Source organism: Neoarius graeffei, chromosome 7, assembly GCF_027579695.1.
Source record: "Neoarius graeffei isolate fNeoGra1 chromosome 7, fNeoGra1.pri, whole genome shotgun sequence".
In the NCBI taxonomy this organism is placed as follows: Eukaryota; Metazoa; Chordata; class Actinopteri; order Siluriformes; family Ariidae; genus Neoarius; species Neoarius graeffei.
This window is the reverse complement of record NC_083575.1, coordinates 60,512,463-60,539,386: the sequence shown is the minus strand read 5'-3', so window position 1 is coordinate 60,539,386 and position 26,924 is coordinate 60,512,463. Positions and strand designations below refer to the sequence as shown.

General features: G+C 41.1%; 1 protein-coding gene across 4 annotated transcripts in view; it reads right to left on the bottom strand.

Annotated features, from left to right (window-relative positions):
- Nucleotides 1-26,924, bottom strand: part of urb2 (URB2 ribosome biogenesis homolog) — a 78,164-nt gene that overhangs the window by 13,946 nt on the left and 37,294 nt on the right. For 3 of the 4 annotated variants that reach the window (XM_060926167.1, XM_060926169.1, XM_060926171.1), the window contains exons 2-6: nucleotides 12,362-12,504; nucleotides 11,917-12,093; nucleotides 6,908-10,223; nucleotides 6,648-6,808; nucleotides 5,819-5,929 (exon numbers count right to left, since the gene is read on the bottom strand). In XM_060926167.1, the coding sequence (XP_060782150.1) occupies nucleotides 5,819-5,929; nucleotides 6,648-6,808; nucleotides 6,908-10,223; nucleotides 11,917-12,093; nucleotides 12,362-12,487 (3,891 nt within the window). In that variant the 5' untranslated portion in view covers nucleotides 12,488-12,504. The remainder of the gene's footprint in view (nucleotides 1-5,818; nucleotides 5,930-6,647; nucleotides 6,809-6,907; nucleotides 10,224-11,916; nucleotides 12,094-12,361; nucleotides 12,505-26,924) is intronic. The other variant, XM_060926170.1, reaches the window with a different exon arrangement.

The window sequence follows — 26,924 nt, the reverse complement described above, 5'->3', positions numbered from 1 at the left end:
CATTGGCTCCTCTCACTGTGTTCATTAAAGCATCGAGTATATTTTTAATCCACGAGCGTCTGGTTTGTCACAGCCACATTACAAAATACTGTGCCGACATGCAGACGGCGGATTACACGGAGCTACAGGTGGCACTTAGCAGCCAAGGACAAATGCTTGGACAACATCACCAGCGTTTCGACTCCGTGACTCAGTCCATCCAGAATCTTACGCAGCAGCAGGGGGAGCAGCAAAAACAATTAATGCAGATCGTTGAAAGCATGAAAGAAATTACTACCAAACTCCAACGACTCAGCGTCCTCGGCACGCCTATGATCACTAACCAGGCTGCTCCCCCCACGGCAGATTCCAGTCCGTTTGTTGTCAGCAAGCCGGATAAATTTGATGGCTTACTCGTTTACGTCAGGGTAAATCGCTCAGTGTCTGACTATGCTTTGGAATTTCGCACTCTCGCGGCTGGGAGTGGTTGGAATGAGCTGGCATTACTGGTGACATTTCGCAACGGTTTGAACTCCGACATACTAGCGGAGATGGCATGCAAGGACGACAGCTTTTCACTAGAGAAGCTGATTTCTCTAGCCATTCACCTAAACTAACTGAAGCACGGGAGAGGTCTGCGTAAATCCCCTATGGCTCCAGCTGCTGCACTGACTCCTCGTCGCCCGTGCCCACCGCTGACCCGGACTCATAAGGAGCCTGAATCCCCCGAACCCATGCAGTGTGACACATTGTTTGTCTGCGGAGGAGAAGCAACGACGTCTCCATGAGGGACTGTGTCTCTATTGCGGAGCTGATGGTCACCGTCTACGTGACTGTCAAATCCGCCGACGTAGTACTTTGGCACCGACCCCGGGAAATGTGGCGAGTGCACCCACTGAGGGGTTGGTCTCTAAGTCCTTCCTCCTGCCTGTGACAGTTAACTGCCCTCAGTCTGTCTGTGTGTTTTCAGCATTAATTGATTCCAGAGCTGAGGGGGACTTTATCCACGCCGAGCTGGTGGAGCAACTCCAGATTCCCGTGGAGCCACTGGAGACGCCACTGAGATTGACTGCCGTCAATGGAAATCCCGTGGGAGAAGGACTTGTTGACCAGGTCACGAAACCAATTACTATGACTGTCAGTGCTTTGCATTCTGAAGAGATTCATTTTTTTGTACTGAATACTTGAGTATGCCATTATTTTAAGTTTACCCTGGCTCAGAAAACATAACCCAGTCATCTCCTGGTCTGACAAAGAAATACTCTCGTGGTCCAGTTACTGTTATGATCATTGTCTCACAATTCCCACAGCCCAGGTGTTGTCTACAACTATAGAAAGCCCCAATGACAATGTCATAGTTTCTGTACCCCCCCGAATACAGTGACCTGTTAGAAGTATTTAGTAAGCAAAGTGCTACCAAACTTCCCCCTCGCAGAGAATATGATTGTTCCATTGAGTTACTAGATGATGCTTTCCCACCTAAATCTAGGATTTACCCATTTACTCAGGCAGAGAAGAGAGCTATGGAGGAATACATTCAAGAGGCCTTACAACAGAGTTTCATCCGTCCTTCTACTTCCCCCGCAGCTGCAAGGTTATTTTCTGTCAACAAGAAAGATGGGGGACTTAGGCCCTGCATTGACTATTGTGGGTTAAATCAAATCACGAAACTTTATTCCTACCCACTGCCCTTAGTCCCCATAGTGCTTGAACAACTTTGTGGAGCATTAATATTTACAAAACTCGACTTAAGAAGCGCATACAACCTAGTCCATATAAAAGAAAGTGACGAATGGAAAACAGCATTTCTTACCACGGGGGGCACTATGAGTATTTGGTAATGCCCTTCGGGTTGCGCAATGCCCCATCCATATTCCAGGCTTTCGTAAACGATGTACTCCAGGATATGCTTGGCAAATATGTCATTGCCTACATCGAGGAAATTTTGATCTACTCCCCTAATCTTGAAACTCATATTCGTCATGTCCGTTCCGTCCTTACCCATCTGCTTGAGAATCACCTGTATGTTAAGGGAGAGAAACGTGAGTTTCATCTCCCTTCTACTTCCTTCCCAAGTTATGTCATCAGTCCGGAAGGTGCCGTTATGGACGATCAGAAAGTGAAAGCTGTAACGAATTGGCCCGTCCCTACATCCATAAAGGAGCTCCAACGATTTCTTGGGTTTGCTAATTTCTACCATTGTTTCATTTGCAATTTCAGTAGTCTAGCAGCTCCCCTTACCACCTTTTTGAAAGAACCGGCCAAGAGACTTTCATGGAAACCCCAGGTGCAGGAGGCGTTCGAATCCCTCAAGGTAGCCTTCACCTCTGCCCCCATTCTGAAGCATCCTGATCCCACTCAGCCTTTCGTGGTGGAGGTGGACGCTTCCAAGGTAGGCACTGGAGTGGTGCTGTCCCAGTGCATAGGTGACCCCTGTAAACTTCATCCAATCGCCTTCTACTCCCACAAACTGATCCCTGCCGAACGCAATTACAGTATCGGGGATAGAGAATTGCTGGCCATGAAACTAGCTTTCGAAGAATGGCGTCATTGGCTAGAGGGAGCTATGCATCCCTTCCTCGTGTTAACAGATCATAAAAACCTAGAATATTTACGGTCAGCTAAATGGCCCAACCCCCATCAGGCTCGATGGTCTCTCTTCTTTTCCCGGTTTGATTTTTCCATCTCTTATCGCCCCGGATCCTGTAATACTAAAGCAGATGCCCTGTCTTGCATATATCCCAGTCCCGAATCCTCCCCGGAGGCAGTCAATGTACTACCCCTGTCAGTTGTAGTTGCCTCCATTAGATGGGAAATAGACGAAGAGATCGACTGAGAACTATCTGCCACTTCTACCCCTGAATCTTGCTCCGTAGGAAGTAAATATCTACCCACTCAATGCAGGGTAAGCTGATTACATGAGCCCACTCCTCCCTGTTGTCCAGCCATCTGGGAGAGATACGTATGCACCAGTTATTATCTGGCAGATATTGGTGGGAGAATATGCTATCAGATATCCATAGGTTTGTCTCCTCTTGCACCACCTGTTCTAAATGCAAAACACCCAAAACTCTCCCTGCCGTTAAACTCATGCCCTTGCCTGTCCCTTCCCGTCCATGGTCACATGTAGTGATAGACTGTCATGGACCTGCCCCCCTCACAGAATTACATGGTCATCCTGACCATTGTTGATAGGTTCTCACGTGGAGTTAGATTTATTCCCTTCGTTAGCCTACCCACCGCCTTTCAGACAGCTGAAACCCTTTTTAATTTTGTGTTCCGTATGTTTGGTATCCCAGAGGATATAGTGTCCAATCAAGGGCCCAATTCACCTCACAAGTATGGTCTGCTTTTTTTGAGAGGCTGGGACTTAACATCAGCCTCACCTCTGGTTACCATCCCCAGTCTAATGGTCAATGTGAGAGGGTTAACCAAGAACTGGGAAAGTTCTTGAGACTGTACAGTCATGAGAACCAAGCTGACTGGTCCAATTATTTGCCCTGGGCCGAAATGGCCCAAAACGCATTAATTAGCTCGGCTATGGGTCTCTCACCCTTTCAGTGCATGCTGGGTTACCAACCCCCCTTAATGCCATGGTCTGCCACGCCCTCTGACAACCCGGCCGTGGACAGTTGGATGCAATGGAGCGAGCAGGTCTGGGAACAGACCCAATAGTGGATCGAGGACGACCTCCGCCGACACAAGAAGCTGGCAAATCACCTTAGATGGGACACCCCTACCTACCTCCCTGGGGACCGAGTGTGGCTGTCAACCCAGGACTTCAGGTTTCCTGAGGGAGGTAGAAAATTATTACCCAAATACATAGGTCAGTTTAAAATTCTCCAGCGAATTAATGAAGTTACGTACAAATTGGATCTGCCTGTACATTACCGCGTTTCTAATTCTTTTCATGTATCTCTCTTGAAACCTGTTGTCTCAGGTCCGTTGGACGAGGCCACACCCGATGTCACGCCCCCACCTCCGGTGGACGTAGAAGGTACCCCGGGGTATGCTGTCCACCGATTGCTGGACTCCAGAAGGAGAGGAGGGACCCTGCAGTACCCTGTGGACTGGGAGGGCTATGGGCCCAAGGAGCGTAGCTGGGTTCCCGCACGAGATATCCTGGATCCGGGGCAGGTGGAGGAGTTACATCAGCATCATCCAGAGAAGCCTGCGCCTCGGCCTAGGGGCCATCCCAGGCGCCATGGGTCCAGCCCTCCTGGCAGTCTGTGCAGCAATGGTCCCAGAGGTTGTCCGCGGCAACAACCCTCTGTCCAGCACCGTGACAGTTCTGATGGCGCGCTTAGGAGTGTTCCCAGCAGTGTGGTGGGTGGTCGTCGTGGTCGCCCTTGTCCCTCGGCCTCCTTGGGGTGGGGGGTGGGGGGGTGGAGAACTGTCATGCTCCCGGGCTCACCTAACAGTCAGGACTCCACTTCCCACAATCCCCCTCACACACCTGTCACTCCATCTGCCAACCTGGAGCCACTTCCTAGGAGTGGCTCCCCTGAGTTCTAATTATCATCACCTGTACCTCTTTGTTTATTTCTGTATTTATACCCCTCTGTTTGTTTTACCCTTTGCACAGTATTGCCTCCACATTTTCGTGAGCCTACTGAGCATTTCTATTTCTGTTTACATTCCTGTGTATGGCCCTTTTTGCCTTCTGGTTTCTTCCTGTTTCGCCTAGCCCTTGTGTTTGTTTGCTCGTCTCTCTTGCTTCCCGGTTTCTCGATCCTCACCTGTTTTTTGACTCCGATTTGTCTAGCCCTCATTACTGTGTTAGATTTCTCGGTATTGACCTAGCCTGGCTTTTGTACATTGTTTTCTCTCACTGTGTTCATTAAAGCATCGAGTTTATTTTTAACCCACGAGCGTCTGGTTTGTCACAGCCGCGTTACACAGATACGATTCTGTAAAGGAAACTGCTGCATAGGCTCAGGAACACTTCCACTATTTTCAGTGACACATAAGGTTTCCATGATTTACAAATCATTACATTCCGGTTTTATTTATATTTTACACAGTGTCCCAACTTTTTTGGAAACAGGATTACACTACATATTAATTAAATGGTACCATGTAAAGGGAAAGAGACTTTATTTAACCACAGAAAGTTTAGGTTAGCTTGGGCATGGCTATACTTAACCGAATGTGTTCAGGTACAGAACAAACTGCAAATCAGCACATTTATTAAATCAAAAATACCTCATCTCATCATCTCTAGCCGCTTTATCCTGTTCTACAGGGTCGCAGGCAAGCTGGAGCCTATCCCAGCTGACTACGGGCAAAAGGCGGGATACACCCTGGACAAGTCGCCAGGTCATCACAGGGCTGACATAAATCAAAAATACTCCACGCAAAATTATAAAAATACAGAAGGAATTTGTTTTCATATGGCCAATGCAGCCCTTCACCCTCTCCATTCAACATACAACAATTCAGAATCAAATTTCTATGAATTCAGACAGCAAATATATATCAGGAATACTGTTATCAATATGCTAATTTAGCGCTCACATCTTCCCCTTGTGAAATTTTCAACAGTCACAATAAAATGAATACAAAATCTAGCTTATCATGATCTTTTGTAGGACAAATCTAATCAGATTTATTTATGTCACATTAATTTAGGCCCAATGGCAGTATCTCAATTAGATTTCTATAAATCAGTGAGACAGGTATTCTGGATGATTTTATGACTGCTTCATTAAACCTGCATTTGTAGCATGTTAAATAAAATGTGATCACATTAGACCTTTTTGATGTCAGCAGAAAATTAAAAATCTGATTAACAAATTGCGTGAATACATTTAAACAAAGGCTGCAATGAAATACTCACAACAAGAGAAGACATGATCTGAGGAACAATACGCCAGAACATCTCTGAAGCGGTTTCTGACAGTGAACAGCTGGCAAGCAGCTTTATTAGAGTCACAGCTGCAAACACTTCCTGTCAATGTCATTACACATATTTTAAGTTAGCAGGAATGGATATATCCTTGTCAGTGCAAGTTAGTTTATTAGTGTTATGTTAAAGGTTGTCAATTAAAAACTACAGGCTCTTGCTAATATACAGTACTCTACAAAAGTCTTAGGCACATGTAAAGAAATGCTGTTGACCAAAAATGGCTTAAAAATAATGAAATGTTTCAACATTAAAAAAATACTATAAACAGCAGTAAGCCATAATAAATTAAACAAAGCCAATATTTGCTGTGAGATGACCCTTTGCTTAAAAAAAAAAATTGTAGTCTCAGGTCCAATTAGTACAGTTTTATAAGGAAATGAGCTGTAGGTTTTACTGAGCATCTTGCAGAACCAGCCACAGGTCTTCTGGTCACTTTGATTGTCACACTTGCTTCTTAATTTTGCAGCAAAACCCAGCAGCCTTCATTATGTTTTATTTTTCAATCTGAAAAGTGGCCGCTTACGTAATATGCTGCTCAGATACAAACTTTTTTTTCTGTAACATTTAATTTTGTGCTGGAAAATGAATGTTTGGAACTCAAAATGTTTTTGTACTGACTCAATACTGTGGAAGTCATAAAATAGAAATATATAACAAAGTTTATATAAAGTTTGGAAAAAAATAGGTTACCTAAGACTTCTGCACAGTACTGTATATAAGTATAATTTACAGCAATATCACATTTTGAAATACAACTCACTTTGTGGTAGCCTACTTCAATCTGGGATGCAACAAGTCCATCCCTTATCATGAGTAATAGCGACTGGAGTTGCTTTTCTGAAGAGTTGACCATCAGCTGAGTAAGCAGGTTCTGAAGTGGGACCTCAAGTTCTTTTACATCTGATACAGAAAGCCATGCACCTATGGGACATGAATTTTAGGTTTAAATAAAAAGTTAGGTAAAGTGTATAAAGATAAAGGTTTAACTTTGTAACAAGAACATTTCAACTGGATGCTTACCTGATAACAGCATATAAACACTTTGCAGAATCTTAAAATGCAGACTGTCATGATCAGACTCATGAGTTTTTTCTGCAGCCATGTAAAATGCTGAGAGATAATGGAGCGATGAAACAAGAACCTCCATGGGCTTTGGTTCTGGGTATATTTCCTGCAAAATCTGCTGGCCAAAGCTATTGTACAGTGCCATGTTAGATAACTTGTATTGTTGATCACCATCATGAACATCCTGGGTCTGATGAGAGACCTTTGCTAGCTCGCTCTTGATCATCACAGTTACCACATCAATAAAGAATGACTGTCTGAGCCCACTGTCTGTCTTTCTTATCAGCATGGTCTGAGCAGCAGGCCCCATTACAAAGATAATCTTCTCCAACAACTGAGTCAGAGCCTCATCCAGCTGAGGACTTTTTCCAAGCAAAGACATCATTTCATTGCAAAGTGTACTCAAGGTTGCTAAGTGAAGCTGAAATGAGTACAGAGCTTCATCACAATCCCCAGAATCTGCAGATGATGTTCCAACAGCACAAGTTCTATCAATCATAAAAGTAGTGAACTTGTCCAGATTGATTCGCACGCTGCTTTTTCGCTCCACTATAACACGCGTTATACTCTGAATGAAAGCTTGGACTGACTGGAGAAAAGAAAACCAAGCTGAACTGTCGACATTTTGAAATAGATCCTTATCAAAGCAAGAGAAAAGAGAGGTCATAGCCACCTCCAAAAGCGTACTACCATGTACAACTTTGAGGATTGTATGAGAATTTTTCCCCACCAAGAGTGAATCCATGAGGCCAAACAGCTCTTTCAAAAGGTTAACTGGTACTGAAAGTGTCCCATTTTCATTACTTTGCACACAAAAGGTAATAAAAAACAAGCCCAGGAAAAGTCCCACGTAATCTTCAGGAGATACTGCATATGGATTTAAGACACTTGTTATCCTGACTAATTGCAGAAGTGTGTCTACTTGTGTTTCAGATATGGGGACAGAAGCACCAGTTTTAGCACAGTCCATAATTTCTTGTGCTATGGCTTTTAGTCTGTTAAAAGAGGATGAGGTGTCAACATTGCATCCTATTTTGCCTTCAGATGCAACACCAATTTCAGAGCAGGATTTAAAAAATGAGGGACAAAAGGACTGTACATCAGAAGGACTTGGCAGTCCAAAAAACTTGTTCGTTATAGTTGTCACCACTGCTGAGTGCAAGTTGGGCAGCTCACAAAGAACTGTGCTTTCGAGCAATTGTTTTGAAATCAATAGGAACGACAAATCAGTCTTCTCCATACTGCTTCCTGAGCGGCCCTGAAGCAGGGAGTTAAGGATGATCTCTGCTATGTGAGATGTAACCTCTTGTGTGAGGTATGGAGCAATTAATGGTAGGTTAGTGGTTAGTAGAAACCAGAAGGCCACTGGATAGGTGTCAGCATTAACACTGCAAAACTGACGGTCCCATGTTTGGTCAGTGTACAGGTTTACAGAAAGTTCTTGACTATTTACCACAATTTGAACAGTTTCATGAAGAACATCTTGCGTGTCCATGTCCAGGGTAAGTAAAGGTGAGATGAGTGAGTGTCTCTTTATTCTATGGATAGCAAGAAGCTTTTGAAGAAACCTGCTCAATGGACTAGTGGCTTGGCCTTCTGATTCTGTAAATGCCAATGCTTTCTGTATGGTATCAGAGACAGCCCTGACATCACCAGTTGGACCAGCTGGGGAGGTGTATTTACTGCAATGAATTTGAAAGACAGTGTCTGCCTCATGCCAAGTGTGAGTAAGGAGAAGAGTAGCGTCTTGAATCTTCTCTACCCAGAGGCTATCTGTAATCAAAACTCCCTCAAGACGCTGCAGCAGAACCGTAACAAACTTAAACATCTCCTCCATGAGACTTTGAGTTTGTCTCACTATGGGCAAAGGAGTGCTATCATCTAGTGTCTTAAGACTAATAACCACTGCATGCATGAGAACACTCAGAGAAAACATCTTTAATGCAGACTCCCTTCTTCCCTCTTGGGCATAAGGGAGATCATTTTGCATCTTCTCCAGAATAAGTCTGCAGATTTCGAGATTCTGGCTAGGAGGGTTGTCTAAGAAACACTGACTTAAGCAAGTTTGCAAAGCCTCAGGCAACAACTCCTGCCTCAGTTCATCAACAGCTGGTCGACGGATTATGACCAGCAGTTCTTCAACAAGTCTTGGCAGCTGGCGTAGCTTCGCGTAGGTCTGAAGAACTTCACAAATAAGCGTCTCTCGAGCTTTCTTCACCCGTAATTCCATGCTGTCAGCATCCACCCAGACTGTAGAGACAAGCTCATCGAGATCTGATGCTAGAATTTGGTGGTTTAGTGCCAGTAGTATTTTCAGGCAGCGGTACCAGGCTGGGATACCGGTCTGCGCGTTATTGAATAAAAGCCGAGCCACTTTCCTGTAGAAATTTAACTGCACCTCTCCATGTTGTATTTTATCTGCAGCTACATTATAGATATCTTCCACCAAACAGGAGTTCAAAATGTTCTCTAAGGCAAGCAGAGCAAAGCTCCAGTTTGCCTCATTAAATGTTTCTTTGAGGTTCAGATCCTCTGTAAAGTCTAGGGCAGTAAGAAACTTTGTCATAAGATGAAAGCAAACCAGCTTGTTCTCTCCTTTTTTGCAAAAGGCATCTAAAGCAAATTTGAAGAGCAATGGCAGAGAACTGGATCGGACACCATAAAAGAAAGACTCATCATGAGCATCATGTCCATGCACAAGCTTTGATAGAATGGTTGCAGCAGGGCAGAGAAAAGTTTTGCCTGCAGATCCCTTTTTTCCACCTGATCCCTGTTCTGATGGGAGAACTTCTTCTTGGTAATAATGTAGGTGCTCGTGGTAGAAAAGAGCAGACCGAAGAATCAAGTCCACTTTGCTCCGGATCGCTTTGCTCATTTGTTGCCGAATCCTTGTATCATCTTTCTCTGTCCATGTTCTAGAGGTTATTAAGTGTCTTAACAGGCAGAGTGGCTGAAGAAGGTGCTCGGTCACCTGGACAAAAACTCTCTTAGGGTTTCCTTGCTGCCTTTGTGCAGTCAAATAGGTGCTGAGTACAAGAAGCAGAATTTCAAACACCTTAACTGATAGAGGCTCTGCAGACTCCTGTTGCTGGAGTTGAAAACAGGCCAAGCCACTGGTCCGAACCACAAGCTCCACCAGCAGATCATATCTGGCAGTGTATGTAACAGCAAGGCCAGGAAATGACAAGATTCCTTCACAACAACTCAAAACAGTGGACAGGTTGACAGACAGAGTTCCTGAAGTGCTTTCCAGAATCCTTTCATTAATCATCTAAGGGGAAAAAAACAAATAGGCATTTTTTTTAATGTTCAGGGTTAGTTTGAAGCAATTTTCACAATCCATTTGAGGATTGTATCTTATAAGCAGCGTGGGAAACAAGGGTGGAATGGCGGACATTGACCAGTAATTTTCACATTTGTCTGTCTGTATTTCAAAAGCATCAGACAGGATGGCCCATGAAAAATTGTAAAGATATGGGTTTAATCTAATTTTCTTCCAAACGTTACACTGGGCGAATACATTATGTCGTAACATGGCCTGTGATTGGCCGATTGCGAATGCTCTCGATGAATGACAAGTCGCCTCTCATCAGCGAGTAGGAGTGCATTCTGGCATGACACCACGCAACACTGTTATCAGCTGGGTAGGTATACAACTAACATTAAAAGAAAATAGACTACTACAGGTTTTGGACTCTGACAAAGTGTTTTTTTCCATCGTATTTTAACCCTCTGGGGTTGAGAGCTTTGCCAACGAAGCTCGGTAGGTTTAGAATGAGTAGGTCATGTATTCATATAAATATCTTTGCGAGTTTTTATCATTCAAGCATGATAAACATATTGACAAACTTTATACTTTCCACTTTCCTATGCGCCCATTGCCAAATAATATTATATTTTTTAAAATTACCTAAATCAGATGAAACATAAAACTTGTCACCTTACTCAGTTACACCGGAGTCGGAGCACTGAGCTCCCACTTACACGTTCATAAAAGACTATTCACAAGGAAGCAGCATGATAATCACTTTCACTCTTTCGGTTTTGACTGGTTACTCTTTCATGGTGTCTTCTTCTATTTTCTAAGTTCTAGTTCAGCAGATTTTAGTCTAAATGCCAAATGATATGACCATGTCTAGTTTTGAGCCATTTTAAAAGTCATTTTTTTTACAAAGTTGCTTGAAATCTTGTACTCAAAATTTTAACTCCATTATGTAAGAATAGTTGTTGTTAATCACTAAATTTCTTATAGACTTATTAAACATAGTATAAAAATAATCATTTTTGAATGTTATTATAGTACCTATATATGAGTACCAGTAAGTTATAACCAACTGAAACATCCTTGCCCCCCCATACTTTTTTTCTAGACATGGAGCTGACCTGTGTGTGCTACTGTTTTCTTGGGTGTAACTTTAAGCATGTTTTTCTTGAATCTTCTGACATTTTCTTGTAAATTATATTCAATTCGTAGTGTAGTGTAATTAGCAACTAATGTCTAGTGTAATTTGGCCTTTGACGATCACAAAAATGTGCCTGGAAATAGCTGAGAAGCCATCTCCAGGCATCTAAAGCCCTTCAGCTTCCAGGGCCCTAAGGTGGGCCGCAGACCCCTGGCCGCATCATTCCGGGCCTTTGGCCCGTCATTCAAACAGGCTGAAATTTGGACAGATAGACAACGTTTCAGACTTGTCTGTCCAGTGACAGTCTGCTTAAAATTCCTTAAAATTTCCCACACTGTTTATAAGTGTACTGTTTTGAAAAGTTTGGAGAAGAGAAAAAAAACCACAACTTGTTTTTGGGCGATAAAAGATTTTACCTCCCAAGTATACACAATCAAAGTAAGATAAAGTGGCACTGATATGTTTAATAAAATTATTAAACAACTGAAGACAGTATGTAGCTTAGTAATATCTAAAACAAAATCAAAAACCTGAAATTGGTCTGTGTTGTGGATTAAATACCTGGGGAACTGTTGGGTGTATGTTAATGGTCTTTCCTGTGCTCAAGACATTACAAAGCCTCTTACTATGAAGAATTTCCTTCAGGTATGTCCATAAGCCCTCCACAACCTCTTGTGGCACCTCTACTTTCTTGCCGTAATAACCGGAAAGGGCACGAGCAACCCAGTTAAACAAAAACTGAAAATAAAAAAACAATGAAAGATAGTATGACAGGAACAGGATGAAGGATAAAATGACAATGAAAGATGTGTGATCTGAGAGTTGTGCATAATTTATGGTATTCCTAGATTGTACGTCACCTTAACAATTAGACCTAATTTTGGAGATCATGCTACATATAACTGTATTGTTATCAGAAAGACATAAATGCTTGTCCAAAGAGACATTAAACATGACATTAATTAAATCAAAATCCCAAAGCATGAGAAAGAAAATGAACATTAACCTGTTCCTTATTTGGAAGAAAGCACTGATTGGATACCCATGCAAATCGAGCCAGCTTCAGCTTGTCTGGCCATGGTGTGAGATGGCTGTTCAGTTTTTGATGGACGCCAGAGTAGATGGCAGTCATTTTTAAAGCAAGTCTAGCTGATAAGAAAATAGGGAGGAAAACACATCAATAATGAACAAGAGCACACACATTTATTAATGGACATGTCCACTTCAACTTAGGAAGTGCTGTTAGGTGATTAATTAAATCAGATGTGTTGGGAGTCAGGAAAACACTAAAATGTGCAGGACAAGGGGTTCTCCAGGACCATCGTTCTGACGCTATAAGTGCATAGCCATTTTTTAATGACATTACTATGGACAAAACCATAATTAATCAATATTAGTATAAATACAGAGGTGATTACAGGAAATTGCATGCGCTGATTGGTCAAGAAATTCTGACTATTTCTCAATAATCACCTCGAGTGACTCGGCAAAATGGTGGCCAATCACTTCATCACCATAAGAAAGAAGTTAAAATTATGAAAAGAAAATGCTCCTAAAAACACTAAAGATGCTATGAAGTTTGGTCCCAAACTATTCAAATGTAAGGTGGAATTGTGATTTATTTTATCTATTTCAAGACAAAGTATTTTATGTCAGTCGGCATAGATAAGTGACACAAGTCTGTGCCATGCCTTTATTACATTTGCATGCTGCTTTTGAAGGTTTAAATAAAGGATTTTTAATTTTTTTTTAAACAATCACCAATATATTTATATTAAAACAATTATCCACCTCAGGCTCAGTGAATATCGGTGAATAACTTGGACTTCGTCTCAGTTATTATTCACCGATATTCACTTCACCTTCAGCGAATAATTGTTAATTAAAAGTTATTATAATTGTAATAGTAACCGACTGTTAGGTTTATATAAGTATTATTCTTGACCAAGAAGGCAGTAATTTATTAAAATGGTGACAAAATTAAGGATTAACTTAAGGTTCAGTTAAAAATGACCTTCTGTCTCGGCTGGACATTGTTTGGGAACATTTTGTTTATTTTTTGATATGAATGTGTATTCATTCAGAGAGGTGTCTGAAAGATTCACCAAGGTCTGTTTTGGTGTCAGATCGACCCACACACACTCTGAAATGGTAGAATTAAGGTTCATGTTTATGTTAATTCATGTTTAGTTGAAACTTAGGTTTATAGCTTCTTAAAAGCTTGAAATATACTATGGTAGTGATTTGGATCCCGTAATTAATGAATGCATTCCGTGATTAATGTTAGTTTTATAGTTTTAGATTAGTTTCATAATGACATTATAATTATAGTTAAGATCTTATGATTCTAAGGGTTTTTAGTTTAAAAGTATTAACCTAATTTAGTTATGAGTTTAATCCTGTTAGTTGTTTAATTGTTCTCTCTCTTTCAGACATATTCTCATTGTTCTTATGTTTAAGTTGTTCTTATTTTTTATGTTTATTTTCTTATAACATTCTTTGTTTTAGCATTATTAAAGACATATTGTTATTTGTTATTTTGCTTATGTTGATGAAATCAAGATGTAATTTACTGACTTAACACACATTCATGTGTTAAGAAATTATGTTAAATTATTAGATCCTTTCTGTGCAAACTAGTGTCTTTGACCTTCTCTGAATAGACTCCGTAAACTAGACATTCTGTGTTTAGACATTCCATGCTCTAACCATAATACTGACCATAAGCCGAGACTCTGATATCTATCTGTACCTTACTGTCATCAGAAATATGTTTTTATATTATGATTGATTCAAGATCATTACCCACTTCCACATAGACGCACACCCATTACACACACACACACACACACACAAATGAAGACAAAACATAAACACAGAGATACTATAAGATGTTTCCAAGAATGTTTTCATTTCGACGAAGTGACTGTGCGAATAAACTGGCATGTGAACTCTCTGGTGTTCCCTTGTCTGTTTCTCTCGACCTGATCATTCGTCCTCGGATCCGAGGGGGGCCCACGAAGGAATCGGGGTCTCTTGCTGGGTTGAACCCCAACAATTTGGTGTCAGAAGTGGGATACTGCCAACCAGGTGAGTAAATTATTTTAATTTTTAATTTATAATTGATTGGTTAGACTTCCGCCTGGTTGGTAGTAATTTAAAAAAAGAAAAGAGACCCAGTTGTTTATAATTCTGGTTATGTTCTTGGTAAACCTCGTGTAGAGGCACGGGATGTTTTGGGGAACCTCGTAGACTCTTGTTTACGGGACGTGACGGGGCTTGGTAGAGCCACGGGAAGATTGGTAAACCTCGTAATTTGTTTACGGGAAGGTGACCCTCGTGAAGTGAAGGAGCTGTCACGGGAAGAGCGCGCTTTTAATCTTTGATTCCTTCGTGCAGCCACCATGGGGGGAAAAATTGTATTATATTAATTGTATTATTGTATTAAGGTACACGGACCCCGAGAAAAAACCCACGGGATTGGATGTGGTTTAGCATTCTACACAGATTCTAGACAATTTGGCCGGCTCAGTTTTGATTTATCCTCATTCAGGTATTTGCAATCTCTGGGAGCTGTGTAATGTACATTTAATTATTTTAGCATTTATATAAGGCATTACTGGATATGCACAAAATAATGAAACAACAAATCAGTACTCTGGACATGAACAGTTAGAACTGTGTTCCTGGTGTGCATAAATGTCAAACCTTTGGTGAATCAAACCTGTATAACCAACTTCCAAAGTCCTTATTTCCCTTATAAAATCCTTATAAGATGCAAATTAAAATGATTTACCTAAAATTTGAATGATAATTAACAATGATATATCCCAGGTACTTTTTATTCAATAAACTTTAAGAATGAATACAAAGCTTCAGTGTTTGACAAAAAAAAAACCCCACAAAGTGTAAATGTTATGTGCTCTTTTATCATCGTGGGAATTGATTATAGCTCTAAATAAATATTGAAGGGTTTTTTTGTTAAAAAGAATCCGTATAACTTTATTTGTACGCCCGTATACTATGTTTATTGAATCAAATCCGTATAAAATACGGACATTCTGTATAAGTTGACATGGGTGTGCATTTTAATCTCAACGAAAGCTTCACTGAATCGATTCTTTAGAACAAACTCGTATGCGTGTGAATCAATTTACTTGATTCACTCTTGATTCTTCAGAAACTACGGAAACCTTATTTGTATTCCTGTTTTCAAATTGTAAACAATAATCACACTTTCATGCTGCATGAAATTAAAGTATGAACTTTCCTCAAACCATTACGTGTGCATGAACTCAACAAATGCAGTCCATGCGTCTGTATCGATTCGCTCGATCGAGTCATTTATGTTTCATCCCGAAGAAGATCCGAATCGTCTGTGAATCTCATCACTGTTAGAAATCCAAGAGAAGAGATCCTCTTCCCTTAACATCATCAGAGGAAAAATCTGCTTCTTAATCAATTAGTTTCAGCGTTTGGTGAGTAGATCATCTGCATTTTATTTTATATTCATTGTGTGTTGATAGTCCGAAACTTGTAACTGGAAAGTTATCAGGAAAGTCACGAGTGGTCTGCGAGCACTCTACAAGACTATTAATGCGTTTTAATAATTAATAGTGCAGCTATTTTGAAAACTACGAAGTTTTCAAAATTATGAGAACTCCAGTTCCCATGATGCTTGTGAACTGGGCATGCGCACTGGATAAAAGAAAAAACAGCTCTTTAGGGCAAAACTCTCGTCTCATCAGATTTGGGCAGTAATTCTATGCGTTCAGACCTTAAATAATGAAATAACTGTACAAGCAAATACAACACAAAAACCATTTTAAAACTTTCACTTAAATTGGGCGGACATGGTAAAAACAGAAGAAATATATTTAAGGCTTAGAGTTTGATTAATTTAGCCAAATCAAATATCACTTTCAGATTTGAAGATATTTATCAGGAATCACTTTTAAAATATTGAGTATTATACCACTTCCTGTTTAAAGGCATAATAAAAGGCATCAAATATATTTACCCTACGTGTGAATGGAAATGCCGAAAAGTTTAATGTTTAACCTAATGTTTAATGTTGATCTAAAACATTTTAAAACTGATCATGTAGTGGTCTAGTGGTTAGGATTCGGCGCTCTCACCGCCGCTGGTGTAGTGGTATTTTTATTAATCATATGTAATTCTAACCTTTAAATATCCTATATACTCCTGTTTCTGACGCGTTTTAGCGAAATGTGGACTTGTCTTGTCTGGGAAGCATGAAATTAGTTCAACAGCGATCTAACCTGCTCTTTACTTCATTTTTTGAATAATTGTTCCGTCTCTATAGTCTCTCTGTCTCTTTCTCAGTCAACATTGAGATAAGGGCTCCCAGACTGTTACAGATAGCTATAATATAAACAAACAACTCATGCAAGAATAGCAGGCAAGGACAGCCACAGAAATCTGCAATGAGCAGAGAAAATCATTATTTTTGGCACTTTCTCACAATAATAAATTTAATAAGTAATCTCTTTATATTACTAGGTAAATTCCATATACATAAAGTCAAAATGTCCAAGACAACCAATTCTCATTCTCATTAATACTGTTAATTGAATTAAAAATGTATTTTGAGTCTCTGTCACATATTGAATCCAACAAAAGTGCTTATCAGCTATTCAATTTTATTCAAATTACATTCAGGGAAATTGTTTGTCATTTCAATTTGCCCCGTTTTTTTTATCTCCTTTTCTTTCTTTAAACTTATTGCTACTTATGAGGCTAAGCTTAAACATGTTCCTCCTAATTTCGAACTATTGATATGAAATGCTCTGATTAACTGTTTGCTGAGTTTTAAACCATCATACTTTTGCCTTTAAAAACCACAGAGGATATGGAATGGATAGGCTTTTAATGTATTTAGTTAACCATAATTTTTTCAGCAAGAAACAGAGTTAACAAACGTTTACTTGAATAACTTTTTGTTTATAAATCGGAGACTTGGGTTTATCTTTGTTTAACCATTAAGAAAAAAACTTCATAAATTATCATGATTATGATACATTGGCTTGTATAAGTATTCATTGTCATTGAACCTTTCCGCATTTTGTTGCACTGCAACCTGGAACTTAAATTGACATGAAACTATTCATGTGCATCCTGTTTATAATAAGCGATACCTCTCTCTCTTTGGACCGATGTCATCCTACAGTCTCTTCTCGAGCAAGGCGTGGCGAGACACTTTACACAAGATTTACGTAAGATTAATGAATTGATTGTTTCTTCTGTAATGTCACAGGTTCCTGCTCATCATTGCTGTTTTTCCATTAATGAAAATTAATGATCTTTGTTCTGCCTTTTTCCACGCACATGAGGAGATAGCGTTGGACTCAAGGTTTCATTTGACTCTCCTGCTGTTTTTTTTTTTTTCAGCTGTAATTCATAACGCGCTCTGTGACCTTCTCCCTCCCTCAGGACTCAGTGGTCTGTGTGTTCTGGTATCTGCTGAGTCACCAGAAATCTGCCAAGACACTGACACTTGCACCTGCTTCAACATCTGGCGCATAAGGGCTTTAAGGTTTCCAGAACCAAGCTGCAATATTGTATGGACACTTAAGTATTTGAACTTTTGAACTTTCTCAAGGCTGTCATTCTAGACACAAAACGCCCTGCTGGGTCAGAAAATGGATCCCTGACTGCTTTTTATATGACAATCTTCTCTCCGCAATCTCTCATCACGATCCACTGCAACATCCTTTGACCTGGACTGACGCTATGGTGGTCGCTTATCACTCCCTCAAAAGCACCCTTTGTTCCACCCCTGGGTTACCTGCTCACTTCAAGCCCTTCCACCTCTATGCCTGTGAACACCAAGGCACAGCCTCTGGGGAGCATGAGGGGGGGAAATGCATCATTGTGCGTTTTTATCCAAAACATTGGACATTGTCGCTCAAGGCTTACTTGCGTGTCTGGGGGCTGTCTCCGCATGTGCTTTGATGGTTTGATGGTTGCAAAATTGACAGACCCATTAAATTAATTAATCAGTAATTTAATAGATAATTAAATTAACATATGACTATTTATTCTCTGTTTTACTAACAATCTCGAAGTTGGTGTCACATCCTCTTTTGATAATGTAGGTCGCGCTCTCGCACGCCTCCTTAATTCTCGGGATGATACTTGGGATGACATTGATATTGTCTGTCTAAAAATCGTACATACTACTAGTATCAGGTCTGATCTCTCCTCCAGCCCTCTAGGGATGGGGGAAGTACTCTTTGTTTTGATGGTTCTTGTTCTATAATTTATGATATTTATCATACCTCCGTGGTTATTCTGTGTGTTCAATCAATATCAGCCTGATATTCTGCATGAGACATACGCTCTTTCTTTCTCATTTGATTTTTGTCATCTTGATTGTGGACAAATTCTCTAAATGGGTAGAAGTTTTTCCCTGTTCTCGAGAGAACACGAAGGTAGTTACTCGTTTTGATACCTAGTTATAATAATAATAATGATACATTTTATTTATAAGTGCCTTTCAAGGTACCCAAGGACACTGGACAGTAAAAAAAAGAAAACAAACAATAAAAGCAGAACAATAAAATAATAAGAAATCAATAATAATAATTATTGTTATAGTTATGGGGTTTCAAATGCCATAGACTCAGACAAAGGTACCCCTTTCACCTCAAAAGTCACACAAAACCTTTGTAAGTATCTCTAAACTAAACTAGTGTTTTCACATTCCTCAATCCTCTGGTATCGTAGAACATACTAATCGAACATTGAAAGACAAATTAATTAAGGTCATGCAGGACACAGGTTTGGTTCTGTAATCCATAATTCATTCTGGCTGAAATTCGTGTGACACCAAGAAATTCTCCCCTGGAAGAAGGGAACTCCGGCTCCGGGTACCTCTGATTTGAAAATGCATATGGATGAGTATTCTGCAGCCCTTATAGATAAGTTGCATAAAATTTGTACCAAGGTCAATAATACAATATTATCTCCACCACACACCCCTTTCACGTGGGAGACAAGTGCTGGTGTGACTTGTTAAAGTAATGATTTGGACAATTGGGAAAACAATATAATGGGCCTGCAGACATAGTCGCCATTACTTTTGCTGCTGTTTTTTTTTTTTTCCATGGTTTATTTTGAAAGTTTTCTTAATACATTCAGGAGATACAGTTGAAATATAATACAATCCGGGATGGAAAGTAAAACATTAACTATAATAGACAATATAATAAACAAGATCCACAAATCCCCCTCCAACCCACCCACCCACCTGAGCTTATGCTGTGCTTAAACATAAAATAAAATAAATTTAAAAAATAAATAAATAAATAAATAAATAAATAAAAACAAGCCTAACAAAGACAATAGAAGAGAAGGGAAAGAACACAAAAGAAACAGACACACAAAGAAAAAAAAATCGCTCTAGAGAGAGCACCAACAGAAAGGGGTGGGGGGGGGGTCTTAGGTCAATAGTACATTATGGAAGATGTAAGAGCAGGTGAATTACAAGGCATCTGGCAGCGTCAGGTCTAAGGATTCAACATGGGCAAGAAAAGGCTCCCAGATTTTATAGAATTTGGACACAGCTCCTCTCCTTAAGTGTCTAATTTTCTCAAGTTTTGAAAAGAATAGCACTTCCCTTATCCAAAGGGAGTGCGAAGGAGGATGCTTGGCTTTCCAGTAAATCAAAATTAGCCTCCTAGCAATAAGAAACATAAAAGCAGCGAAGTCTAATTTGGATAAAGATAAATTGATGGTGTCTGGGAGGACTCCAAACAAGGCTGGTATAGGGCAAGGTTCTAATTAGGGCCCGAGCCCTATAGGGCGAAGGCCCTATTGATCTTGTTCGGTTTTTTATTATTATTATTATTATTATTATTCCTTAGTCGCGGTCGCTGTTCGGCCTTTTTTGGGGCACTTCCTGTGGACGAAAACGCGCATATTTTGGATCATTTTATCGGCATCCCCTACGCTACTCAGATCCAAAACCCCAGATCTGGGCGGGGCTCTGGGCCTCTATAGCGCCCCCTAACGCCTTGAAAATTTTGCCTTTTTTCGAAGGCTCCTGGTTGCCATATAGTTTGTCGTAGAGGAACGAAATTTGGTTCACATATGTATCTTACTGAGACGAACAAAAAAAGTACCTATGAATGCATAGCCACGCCCAACAGGAAGTGAGGTAATTTTACTTTTGTGCGAAATGCCTGTCCCCAAAGAGGCTGCAACTACTCCTAGGCCGTCCATGGGAATGTCACCAAAATGGATACACATCATCTACAGACATGGCTGACAAAAGTTACAATTTACATTGAAGTTATGATGAACCGTTTCGAAGTTATACGCCAATCAATTTGCACAATACAATTTTACATGCTTAAAAATTCATAAAAAATCTTCTAATTGCTGAAATGTGCTGAAACTTGATAGGCCAACAACTCATAGGGGCTCTGACATGTACCCCAATTTTTGTGATATTTCGCCACTGGGGGCGCTATTTTTGGGCAAAAAATCCAATCTTTGCTCAAATTTCACCAAACTTGACGGGCACCCTCTTACTACCTCTCAGATCATGTGTACCGAATTTTGCGCATTTTTGTCAATGGGGGGCGCTGTTTTTGGCCGACGCAGTGTTTCCAAAACAGGTTTTTTGTGAATAATTCCTCAGTACTTTTTCACCACACAACTATTTTGAGCTAGTAAGTTGCTGTTGTAGAGACTTAGTTTTCCAGCTCATAATCGCTCATGTACAGCATAGCGCCACCTCCTGACATGGGTAAAACTAAAAATTTATTCTTTAAAAATCTATAGCTCCTCCCCTATTTACTCAATCGTCATCAAACTTGCTACGCAAACTCTTCATTGGCCACCTGACATATGTGCCAAATTTTGTGGAGTTTCGACACTGGGGCCTCTGTTTACGGCCAAAAAAGAAATCCCGGCTTCTGATTGGTCGAACTTTCCCCATTTGGCCAGCAAACTCTTTTAGGACCCTTATTGGGCGCTTGCCATGGGCGAAAACGCTTGAAAATTGGCACAGTCGTCTTACATCGCCACAGCTACCAACAACCAAAAGCCAAGAGCCGGGCAAGACTCAAGGCCTCTATAGCGCCCCCTAACGCGTTGCAATTTTTGCGTCTCGCATTAAGGTGCCTAGTTATTCTTCGTCTTCCGTCTTCTTCTTCTTCTTTATTTTTCTCCGCTGTTGGGCCATTTTCGGGGCGCTTGCCATGGGCGAAAACGCACGAAATTTGGCACCAGTTCCGAGAATTGCCACCGCTACTCAGAACCAAAAGCCCAAACTTGGCCGGGGCTCAGGGCCTCTATAGCGCCCCCTAAGTCGTTGTGATTTTGGTCTCCCGCATTAAGGTGCCTGGTTGCCATATAGTTTGTAGTAGTGGCATGCCATTTGGTACGCTTATGTATCTCACTAAGCCGGACAAAAATGTAATGCCAATGCATTAGCCACGCCCAACAGGAAGTGAGGTAATTTCACTTTTGTGTGAAATGCATGGCCACGAAGAGGGCGCAACTCCTCCTAGACCGTTCATAGGAATGTCTCCAAAATTGATCCACATCATCTACAGACATGGCTGACAAAAGTTACTAAATACGTTTCACGTAGGATCAACCGTTCAGAAGTTATACATCAATCAATTTTCACTTCAAAATTTTACATGCTTAAAAATTCATAACAAATCTTCTGATTGCTCAAAACTGCTCATACTTCACAAGCACATCACTCATTGGGCTTCTGACATGTTACCCAATTTCTGTGATATTTCGCCACTGGGGGCGCTATTTTTGGGCAAAAAATCCAATCTTTCCTCAAATTTGGTCAAACTTCACGGCCACCCTCTTACTACCTCCCATGTCATGTATACCACATTTTGGGAATTTTCGTCCATGGGGGGCGCTGTTTTTGGCCGACGCAATTTCTCCAAAACGGGTTTTTGGTCAATAATTCCATAATGCTTTTCCTTCTCACCACTACCTTGTGATAGTGCGTTGCTGTTGTAGACACTTATTTTTCCAACTCATAATCGCTCATGTGCAGCATAGCGCCACCTTCTGACATGGGAAAAACCAAAAAATTTATTCTTCAAAAATCTATATCTCATCTTCTATTTACTCAATTGTCATCAAACTTCATACGCAATCTCTTCATAGCTCACCTGACATGTACGCCAAATTTTGTGCACTTTCGCCCCTGGGGGTGGTGGTTATGGCAGAAATGATATTGCAGCTTCTGATTTGTCAAACTTGGCAAGCAAACTCTTTACAAGACCCTTATTGGGGCGCTTGCCATGGTCGACAACGCACGAAATTTTGCTCCTTTTTCTTACACTGCCACCGCTACTGAGAACCAGAAGCCCAGATCCAGGCGGGCCTCAGGGCCTCTTTAGCGCCCCCTAACTCGTTGTGATTTTGGCCTCCCGCATTAAGGTGCCTGGTTGCCATGTAGTTTGTAGTAGTGGCATGCCATTTGGTACGCATATGTATCTCTCTAAGCCGGACAAAAATGTAATGCCAATGCATTAGCCACGCCCAACAGGAAGTGAGGTACTTTCACTTTTGTGCAAAATGCATGGCCACGAAGACGGCGCAACTCCTCCTAGACCGTTCATAGGAATGTCGCCAAAATTGATAGACATCATCTACAGACATGGCTGACAAAAGTTCCTAAATACGTTTCACGTAGCCTATACCGTTCAGAAGTTATACGTCAATCAATTTTCACTTCAAAATTTTACATGCTTAAAAATTCATAAGAAATCTTCTAATTGCTCAAAACTGCTCATACTTCACAAGCAAATCACTCATTGGGCTTCTGACATGTTACCCAATTTCTGTGATGTTTCGCCACTGGGGGCGCTATTTTTGGGCAAAAAATCCAATCTTTCCTCAAATTTGGTCAAACTTCACGGCCACCCTCTTACTACCTCCCATGTCATGTACACCACATTTTGGGAATTTTCGTCCATGGGGGGCGCTGTTTTTGGCCAACGCAATTGCTCCAAAACGGGTTTTTGGTAAATAATTCCATAATGCTTCTCCTTCACACCACTACCTTGTGATAGTACGTTGCTGTTGTAGACACTTATTTTTCCAACTCATAATCGCTCATGTACAGCATAGCGCCACCTACTGACATGGGAAAAACCAAAAAATTTATTCTTCAAAAATCAATATCTCATCTTCTATTTTCTCAATCTTGATCAAACTTGATACGCACACTCTTAACAGGTCTCCTGACATATGTGCCAAATTTTGTGAACTTTTGCCACTGGGGGCGCTGTTTTCAGGCAACATTTTATATCTCGGCTTCTGATTGGTCAAACTTGATCAAACTTGACAAAACAACTCTTCATAGGTCCCTTGACATGTATACCAAACTTGGTTAACTTTCACCACTGGGGGCGCTCATTGCGCTGTAGCAGTTGCAGGAGAGGTGTTTACATTTATGAGGCATGAGGTATGTTGTTTTGGTTGCCTTAAACACACATGACTTGTGGGGAATGGGTGGGCAGTCGGGAGCAAGTGTTGTAGCGTTACATACAGACTAATAGATGTCTAACAGAAGACAATCCTATGTAGCTATAGCTTGGTGACTGATGAGGTAAATACATTAATTTGGTTGGGAAGCCATGGCATAAAATGTTCTGTCCATGACAACATCTCAGCGCACCGTGTTCTCTGTGTCCAATTCTGTGCTTTGTCGCCATTGTGGGAGTAATGTCTCTTGCCGAAGAAGCTGTGGAAGGTATTTCGCGGGGACGCATGCCCCCGCCCCCCTTGGCCGCTGGCGCGAGGGCCCGTCGAGGCCGCTTGCGGCTTTAATTAGGGCCCGAGCCCTATAGGGCGAAGGCCCTATTGATCTTGTTCGGTTTTTTATTATTATTATTATTCTTATTATTATTAGGGCCCGAGCCCTATAGGGCGAAGGCCCTATTGATCTTGTTCGGTTTTTTATTATTAGGGCCCGAGCCCTATAGGGCGAAGGCCCTATTGATCTTGTTCGGTTTTTTATTATTATTATTATTATTCTTATTATTATTATTATTCCTTAGTCGCGGTCGCTGTTCGGCCTTTTTTGGGGCACTTCCTGTGGACGAAAACGCGCATATTTTGGATCATTTTATCGGCATCCCCTACGCTACTCAGATCCAAAACCCCAGATCTGGGCGGGGCTCTGGGCCTCTATAGCGCCCCCTAACGCCTTGAAAATTTTGCCTTTTTTCGAAGGCTCCTGGTTGCCATATAGTTTGTCGTAGAGGAACGAAATTTGGTTCACATATGTATCTTACTGAGACGAACAAAAAAAGTTCTATGAATGCATAGCCACGCCCAACAGGAAGTGAGGTAATTTTACTTTTGTGCGAAATGCATGGCCACGAAGACGGCGCAACTCCTCCTAGACCGTTCATGGGAATGTCACCAAAATTGATACACATCATCTACAGACATGGCTGACAAAAGTTACTATATACGTTTCACGTAGGATAAAACGTTCAGAAGTTATACGTCAATCAATTTTCACTTCAAAATTTTACATGCTAAAAAATTCATAACAAATCTTCTAATTGCTCAAAACTGCTCATACTTCACACGCAAATCACTCATTGGGCTTCTGACATGTTACCCAATTTCTGTGATATTTCGCCACTGGGGGCGCTATTTTTGGGCAAAAAATCCAATCTTTCCTCAAATTTGGTCAAACTTCACGGCCACCCTCTTACTACGTCCCATGTCATGTATACCGCATTTTGGGAATTTTCGTCCATGGGGGGCGCTGTTTTTGGCCGACGCAATTGCTCCAAAACGGGTTTTTGGTAAATAATTCCATAATGCTTTTCCTTCACACCACTACCTTGTGATAGTGCGTTCCTGTTGTAGACACTTATTTTTCCAACTCATAATCGCTCATGTACAGCATAGCGCCACCTTCTGACATGGGAAAAACCAAAAAATTTATTCTTCAAAAATCTATATCTCATCTTCTATTTACTCAATTGTCATCAAACTTCATACGCAAACTCTTCATAGCTCACCTGACATGTCCGCCAAATTTTGTGCACTTTCGCCCCTGGGGGTGCTGGTTATGGCGGAAATGATATTGCAGCTTCTGATTTGTCAAACTTGGCAAGCAAACTCTTTTCAAGACCCTTATTGGGGCGCTTGCCATGGTCGACAACGCACGAAATTTGGCTCCTTTTTCTTAGACTGCCACCGCTACTGAGAACCAAAAGCCCAGATCCAGCCGGGCCTCAGGGCCTCTATAGCGCCCCCTAACTCGTTGTGATTTTGGCCTCCCGCTTTAAGGTGCCTGGTTGCCATGTAGTTTGTGGGAGTGGCATGCCATTTGGTACGCATATGTATCTCACTAAGCCGGACAAAAATGTAATGCCAATGCATTAGCCACGCCCAACAGGAAGTGAGGTAATTTCACTTTTGTGCGAAATGCATGGCCATGAAGACGGCGCAACTCCTCCTAGACTGTTCATAGGAATGTCACCAAAATTGATACACATCATCTACAGACATGGCTGACAAAAGTTACTAAATAAGTTTCACGTAGCTTAAACCGCTCAGAAGTTATACGTCAATCAATTTTTAATGCAAAATTTTACATGCTTAAAAATTCATAACAAATCTTCTAATTGCTCAAAACTGCTCATACTTCACACGCAAATCCCTCATTGGGCTTCTGACATGTTCCCCATTTTCTGTGATATTTCGCCACTGGGGGCGCTATTTTTGGGCAAACAATCCATTCTTTCCTCAAATTTGGTCAAACTTCACGGCCACCCTCTTACTACCGCCCATGTCATGTACACCACATTTTGGGAATTTTCGTCCATGGGGGGCGCTGTTTTTGGCCGACGCAATTTCTCCAAAACGGGTTTTTGGTAAATAATTCCATAATGCTTTTCCTTCACACCACTACCTTGTGATAGTGCATTGCTGTTGTAGACACTTATTTCTCCAACTCTTAATCGCTCATGTACAGCATAGCGCCACCTTCTGACATGGGAAAAACCAAAAAATTTATTCTTCAAAAATCTATCTCTCATCTTCTATTTACTCAATTGTCATCAAACTTCATACGCAAACTCTTCATAGCTCTCCTGACATATCCGCCAAATTTTGTGCACTTTCACCCCTGGGGGTGCTGGTTATGGCACAAATGATATTGCAGCTTCTGATTGGTCAAACTTGGCAAGCAGACTCTTTACGGTATTTCGCGGGGACGCATGCCCCCGCCCCCCCTGGCCGCTGGCGCGAGGGCCCGTCAAGGCCGCTTGCGGCTTTAATTATTATTATTATTCTTATTATTATTATTATTCCTTAGTCGCGGTCGCTGTTCGGCCTTTTTTGGGGCACTTCCTGTGGACGAAAACGCGCATATTTTGGATCATTTTATCGGCATCCCCTACGCTACTCAGATCCAAAACCCCAGATCTGGGCGGGGCTCTGGGCCTCTATAGCGCCCCCTAACGCCTTGAAAATTTTGCCTTTTTTCGAAGGCTCCTGGTTGCCATATAGTTTGTCGTAGAGGAACGAAATTT